The following is a 7,500-nucleotide window of genomic DNA, read 5'->3' as shown; positions in this document are numbered from 1 at the left end:
GTTTGGGTATAATTTAATGTGAATCATTAAGTAAACAACAAACACTTTTACCTTTTACGTACCGTACTTGTGGCTGTCTGCCATCGCACTAGTCTATTTTCATATAAATAAGTGGAAAACATTCAAAATCTTCAGTTCCCACGCACTAATCCTACTAGCATGTGTTTGCTTGATGTAAAAACAATAAAGTAAGTGTAATCTTATTTGCTCACTCGTGCCCAACAAGGCCATGAAACCGTCATGCCCACGTGTGCCCCAGCGTCGTCTTACTGCCATGCGATCGTTTCTATTTATCCGTCGTTCAACGAGTTCGATTTTGCTTTGCACATTTGGAATTTGTAGAAAATGTTTAAATTAAATTAAATTATCTTCGGGATTGCATTCGTTTTGTGCGGAAAGATTTTAATTTCGTTTTTTTTTCGAAAAGAAGGGAGTAATAACCTCTTCAGAAGAGATACCTAGAGCTGCAACGGCCACCCAACCAAGGGAGGGGAGGGGGGGTGGACCCTTATGACTTACAACTAAAAGCGATTTGTACGCTCTTTTCGTTCGAATTACTACACCGGAACTGTTCACACTCGTATACCGGAACTGTCTATACACACGCACACACACACACACACACACGCTCGCGCACTGGCGTATTCTAGGGGCGCCAATGACCAACGGTTGACCAGAAGATTAATCTGGAATGAATTAACGCGATCTGCGCCACTGCTACTCCTGCTCGCGATCAATGTATGTTACTGCTACTACAGATCGGTAATGATGTCCATCGACTCGGCAATGGAGCGGCTGGTAGGACCGGCCACCGTTCGCACGTTCTCCATGGCGTTCGCCACCAGACCGACGCTGGCCAGGGCCGAGTTGGCCGTATCGGCAAACACCTGCATCTGGCGCTTCTGTAGATCGCTATGCAGCCGCGTCAACGTTTCGCGGATCTCGGGTGAAGTCTGCTGAGCCCGTGCCAGCGCGGTCGAAGCATCGCGCAGCGCCTCCCCGTAATTCCCGTGCTCCATCAGGGCCTTTGAGCGCGCATAGTACCCATCGTAGGCGTTCGGTTTAATCTCGATCGCTTGCCGGGCAAGATCGATCGCCTCTGCTACATCCTGCAGGGCGGGGGGAATGTGAAGTACAAGAACAACGCGTTTAGCATTCCATTCGTTTGTTAATGGCGAATCCTCGATCCTCATCCAATACTTACATTCATTTTTCGCTTGCAGCGAGAGAGATTGAGCAAGAAATTAAACCGCAGCTGCTGGAAGGTAGCGTTGCTAGCGGCACTAGTGCTTGTGGAAGTGTTGTTGTTATTGCTGTCGGCCACCACGGTACCACCGGTCAGTGGATCTATTGCTGCCGTCATCAGGGCGGTCACCGACTCATTCGCCACCGTGACCACCGCCGGGATTTTCTTCAGGGCGTACTGGTACCGATGTGAGGCTTCCTGAAGTCGGTTTTTCCTGTACAGCGTGTTGCCATCCTCGAGCAGCTTATTGAGCAGGATCAACCTGTAATGGAACGGGAAGCGACGGGACGTGACGTGAGCATCGTAACGATCGATAGTGCGCCTCGATCGAGTGTGAGTCTTACATGATCTCCGGTTTTCCGTTTGCCATGGCCCAGGTAGCAGGTCCCAGTTTAGCGCCCCGCTTCAGAAACACCTGCACAACCTGGACGTTCCGGCAGGCGATGGCACGGTCCAGGGGCCGCATACCATTGATATCGACGTGTTCAATCGCCGCCCCATGATCGAGTAGCATCTGGACGAGCGATGCCGATCCTTGGTACGCGGCCAGATCGAGCGGTGTACGCCCGGTACTGTCCGCATGCTGCTTGTCGGCACCTCGCTCGAGCAGACACTTGGCCGCCTGCTGCTTGCCACGCAGACAGGCCCAACTCAGCGCCGTCAGTCCGTCCTTGTCCTGTGCGATCAGCGAGGCTCCTAAAATTTAATAAAAAGAGGAATTAAAAACCCCTCCACCGATCGATCGATCGATCGTACGCCAGTACGCAACGCAACCTACCACGATTGAGTAACAGCTCGATGATGCCAACGTGGCCCTCTTCGGCGGCTACCATAAGTGCCGTCTTGCCGTTCGCTTCCCGCAGCTCGACATCACTCGCCTGGTGCTGCAGCAACCGCTCGACGATCGCCCAGTGACCCTCCTTGACGGCGATCAGTAACGGTGCCATCTCCTTCCGGTTGCGTACCTCGGTCGAAGCACCACGGCTCAACAGGATGGCGATCGTCTCCGTGTGCCCGTTGGCACAGGCCGTCGTCAGTGCCGTTTCGCCCGTGATCACATCCAACCGGTTCACCTGCACCTCGCCCATATCGAGAAAGTCCTCCATAATCTCCGTGTTGCCCTGGCCGGCCGCCGCTATCAGGGCCTGCTGGGCGGCCTGCTCGAGGCTTACGTCCGTCGCCCCATTTCCACCCTCGGTCCGTGGCAACCAATCGCATGCGACCAGATACTTGACCACCTTTAGCCGGCCAGCGACGGCGGCGTGCACCAGTGCGCACCGCTGTGACGTATCCGTCTGTCCAAGGCAGCTACCGGCCGCCACCAGCTGCCGCACAACATCACAGTGACCCTTCGAGGCGGCCAGTATGAGCGGGGTGCAACCCTGACTGTTCGTCTGCTCTACGCTTGCACCGAACTCGAGCAACAGGTTCACCATCGGCAGAATACCTTCGTGGGACGCGATGCACAGGATCGGGGCACTGCCAAGGAACGGTGTCACATGATCGGGTGACGCACCGGCTAGCAGCAGCAACCGGGACACCTTAATGTTAGGGCTGTACACGTTGCGCAGCGTAGAGAGCGCCGACGAGACGCAGCTCGTTACCGAGGCAACCCAGTAGGCCTGCAAATCGCGCGGTGAATGATGGGCCGGTGCACTACGATACAGATGCGCCTTCAGAATGTGATGACCAAGCTCGAGCGCCTGGTCAGGGTCGAGCGGTGCCTGAAGGCGCGACAGCCGCAACGCGATCCCGGCATGCCCGTTACGCAGATCGCACAGGAACTTGGTACTTTCGCCGTCGTCACGGCGTAGCAACCACTCCCTGAACGAGGGATGGAAGAACATGTACGTGTTGTCGATCCGCTTCACCAGAAAGCCGGTCAGTGTCTTGAAACGGCACAGGAACTCCTCCCAATCGATCGAGCTCGACTCGCTCGGTTCGGTCCGATCGCCGTCCGCAGCTAACCGCTGCTGCTGTTCGCCACCATCACCAACCGTTGACTCGCTCGCGATCAGTGCATTCAGCGAGTAGAAGATCTCGGTAAGCGTGAGCGGGTAAAGGGCGGCCAGACAGACGGCCAGTATGTTCGAGATGCGCTCGTAAGCGGTCGCGGTCGGAAAGCGCAGGTTAAAGTTGAGCAGAAAGATTTGGGCCAACGAAACGGGCAGTACCTTGAAGCTGCTCGATTTAATCACCAGATTGCCGCGCTCGATCAGATCGAGCGTTAGCTTCGCGAACAGAAAGGAACCCTTGGTCAGCCCCAGCAGATGCTGGGCGAACTTAAAGTGTGCGCTCGTGTTGACGATCTCCCGTCCACCCGCCACATTATGCTGGATGCTCTGGCTCTGATTGATCCGGAACGTGATGTACTCGAGGATGTCCTTCTGCAGCGACTCGTTGCTGGTCCACGCGTCGAGGCTCATCTTCGTGTACGGTAGCCCCTTGGTGAACTCGAGCATCTGCGTCCGGATGGTCGCTATTACCTTCAGCCAGGACGGGAAGTGTTCGGTCATGCGCTGCAGGAACGATGCGATCGTATCGCCATGGTCCGGCCGATGGTACTCGGCCTCGCACAGTGCATCGACCAGGATGACGCAATTTTTGGCCGAGATCTTGCCTACCCGCCGGAGCGTGGCCAACGGCTCCAGGATACCCATCACCATCGCACGCTCCGGATCGGCAATGCACTCCTTCACGCTCAGTACGTGCTGCAGCGCGTGCTCACCGAGCAGGAACTCGTGGTAGGCGGCCAGCTGGGGCGCCTGGCACAGTTGGGCGGCCAGCGAGTGCACAAAGTCCGGTATCAGGCAGGTCGAGTTGTTGTCCGCCTGGCAGAAATGGTACGCGACGACGTGCGACGCCAGACTGCGTAACCGGTCGTGCGCCACATTGATCTGACAGTAGATGCCATCACTTTCCGCGATCGGCATCTCCTTCCGTCGCCCAAAGCACGAGTACTCGACGAGCTGCAGCAGTAGGGCGGTCTTGCCGGTACCGAGATTACCGCTCAGCAGTACGCCCGGTGAGTCGGTCGATTGGACGGCGGTCGCCAGCTCGCGCACCAACCAGTGCCGCCCGATGAACAGTGGGTCCGGTTCCTGCGTTGGCACCTCGAAGAACAGTGGCTTCAGCGTTAGCTGCTGCTGCTGGCGGTACTGGGCGAAGCGGATCTTCGGATCGATCGGTCCCTTAATCTGGCCCGAACGGGCCGATCTTCGCACCGTCGTACGGCGGCTCTTGAATGCCAGCAGCTCATCCACATTACTGCCGCTCTGTGAAGCTAAAGGTATGAAAGGAAAGGCATCATGAGCAACAGAACCGATGTCGGTTGCGATAAGCGACTCGACACGAGGCAAAGTCCCGGACTTACTGGTAACCGAATGGCGCCGGCTGACCGGACTGGAGGAGGCATTGCTCTGCTCCGAGATCGAAACCGACATCATCGAACCGATCGATTCGCAGCCGGTGTGGTAGTGGTGGTGGTGGTGGTTGGTCGCCTCCTGCATCGTTAACACCCGCGATACGTCCGCCTCGGATGAACCGGTAAGCGTCGAAACCGGGCTCGTGTTGGCCGACGTAAGCGAGCTGCAGGATTGATTGGCTGGGGCGCGCAGATTGCGCCGCGAATTGTTCTCCAGGAAGAAACCCAACCGGACCTGCAGCTCATCCTGCGAGGATTTCGATTTACCGTTCAGCATCAGCGGCTTCACGTTGCCACCTTCGTCATCTGTTCCGAGGGATCGAGAGAGAGAGAAAGAGAAAGAGATTTGAATTAGCGATCATATGATGAAGATGATCTTGCAGAACGAACTGCAAACGGTCATGCACGGAGTCGAGAATCAGGCCAAACGGGCATGCAATCAGGCTGAGGTTAAGAACCCCCTTCAAGGGGGGGGATGCAAAAGGAAAATGATAGACCAACAACACTACTTCTACTTCAACGAACCACTCGCGGAGAAGAGAAACGAAGCCTCCTTCAGGAATACACGACACAACAGGCGGACAGACAGCGATCGACACGCACCAGGCAAAGGAGAACGGGAAAGCGAAAGGAACTTCAACCGGTCCGGGTTAATTCTCTTCCGCGAAAAACACTTTAGAACCGAAACGAGCCGCTACGAGCCAGCGAGCCGATAATTAAATGGAAATACATGCAATGTTTGCCCATAAAACCCCTTATCGCCTTGAAGGCATCGTCGGGCATCGGACATCGGACAGCGGGTTGCTTTTCTCTGGATGCATTTATGGGTTGCTATGGATGCAAAGCCGGCAATACCGCCGCCGGCTCGCTGGACGGTATGGGGGCTTCTAATTCGGGCGACACGAAAACAATAAAACAATGTTTAGCGGCACGCAAAACTCCGGTCCTACGGACGGTCAGAACCATCAAACGGCAAAAATATGCCGTTTTTTTCTGATCGATGCGGGTTTTTTTTTTTGTGATTTGTGCGGCTTGTAGCAGCAATTATGTGGCAAAGGGGATCCTCTTCGTGGGAGGGAGGATGTGTTTTTGGTGATCGAACGATTTGTGATCCGTAGAGTTGCGGAGTCGCCGGGGTACACCGGAGATGAATAATGTGTCCGCTGTGTTTGGTGATTTTCGTGTTGTGAGGTTCATTTAGGGCTAGTGTTTTGGGTAGAAGATATTATTTAGCTTTACGTGCTGGATGGCTATAATTATTTGAAGTAAGTTAAGGATATTGATCAGTATTCAAGGATTTTTTTAAAACATATTGCAATAGTCAAAAGGGAGTTATAGCTAGGGAACTCCACAGTTTAAGGACCTTGAATGAGTTTCTTCAAAAAGATTGCACAATACTATTCTTACAACAAGGAATCAAGAAAAATAGTTCTTATCAAAACTATAGAAGGAAAATCTTTGACTGTTGCTTCAATTATGTCTGAAGTCCGTGAATACATTAGTTTCCTGAAACCATCGATTAAAAAAATTATGGCTCTTTGGACAAATAATCTGACGAAATTCAGCTTCGATAGTTTCTTTTTCAATTGAGTATTTGCGAGTCTTTGAATAGGAATCGTGATTTGTTCTCTCTAGCAATCTATTTAAACTCAATACTTGCGTGCATTCAAAGCAGCTGGACATTCTACAGTAATCCTTACTTGTTACTCCATTGTATTTTCCAACTACATTCAAGGTTTGCACTATTGTAAAAAATGCCCTTGAAATCATAGGTCCAACACTTGCTACCCCATTTTTACTGAAAGCCTTTCAGGATTGAAGCAAATGAAACAGCTTTCGACATAATGCATCCTGTTTCTGCAGAATGCGATCGCGATTCCTTTTATCGTCTCAGATTATGCTTCAAATTGAAATAAAACGCCTGGCTTTGCTTTCATTTCTTTGTGCCATTTGGCCAAATGCGCAATTTTCTGTTGCAACGGAATTTAGCCCGCCAAAGTGCACCGCCGCACCTTACCCTAGAGAGACAATTAAATTTGCCGGCACCTTATAATAACCTCCCTGGCCGGGCTTTGGGGCGTAAAAAGGATCACAAAAAAAGGTATTTTATGGTTTCTGCCCAAAGGGGGTTGCAACGGGGTTTGGTGCGGGTATAATTGCGCACAATCACGCCTTGGATAATATGTGTTGCGTCATTTTGCTGCATTTAATAGCCACTAATGGAGAGGGCTGTGTGGCTGATCGATGATAACAATTCCTCCTGCCAACCGATGATGATGGTGATGGCCGTACGAAGAGCATCAGAACCGCGGACACAGAACCATTATGATAGCATGATAAACCGGCTCGCCGGATCGTCATAAATCCCTTAGGTGTGGGTTGTGTTCGAATCGGTGCAATGACCACTAACCAGCCACCCTCTGGAGCCACTCTGGATGGTCATAAAAATCCTTCCAAAAAACTACTCAACTTCCATACTACACATGCATAAAGACACATTTTGTCCCATTTCGGTTCGATGATCGGCGGTACGGTTCTGCGCCGCGATTGATCTGCACCGAATGGTGGGCGCTTCGGGCGGCTCATTTGCTTAAGCCGACTTACGTTAAGCACGCTGTTTTTATGCCCCACATGCCGATCAAAACACTCTCATTATGGGCGATCCATCGCGATCGCACATACGCCAGCATACTGCTTATGCTAAGGATGACAAATTTGTGAACCACGCCGGTGGTTCTATAAATCTGGATCGATGACTTCTTGGTTGGTTGGTTGGTTGGTTGGTTGGTTGGTTTGGGGTTAGCGAAACTCAAAATCATAAAACTCACAA

General features: G+C 52.5%; 1 protein-coding gene across 6 annotated transcripts in view; it reads right to left on the bottom strand.

Moving 5' to 3' along the window:
- Positions 1 to 331: 331 nt before the first annotated feature.
- LOC125950007 (protein TANC2) overlaps positions 332 to 7,500 on the bottom strand; it is a 100,967-nt gene continuing 93,798 nt past the window's right edge. For all 6 annotated transcript variants that reach the window (XM_049677559.1, XM_049677555.1, XM_049677557.1 and 3 more), the window contains 5 exons: positions 4,620 to 4,976; positions 2,025 to 4,529; positions 1,591 to 1,942; positions 1,205 to 1,508; positions 332 to 1,109 (listed from right to left, as the gene is read on the bottom strand). In XM_049677559.1, coding sequence (XP_049533516.1) covers positions 753 to 1,109; positions 1,205 to 1,508; positions 1,591 to 1,942; positions 2,025 to 4,529; positions 4,620 to 4,976 — 3,875 coding nt within the window. In that variant the 3' untranslated portion in view covers positions 332 to 752. The remainder of the gene's footprint in view (positions 1,110 to 1,204; positions 1,509 to 1,590; positions 1,943 to 2,024; positions 4,530 to 4,619; positions 4,977 to 7,500) is intronic.

The sequence above is a fragment of the Anopheles darlingi genome, chromosome 2 (assembly GCF_943734745.1).
Source record: "Anopheles darlingi chromosome 2, idAnoDarlMG_H_01, whole genome shotgun sequence".
Taxonomy (NCBI): domain Eukaryota; kingdom Metazoa; phylum Arthropoda; class Insecta; order Diptera; family Culicidae; genus Anopheles; species Anopheles darlingi.
This window is presented reverse-complemented; position numbering and strand designations above follow the sequence as displayed.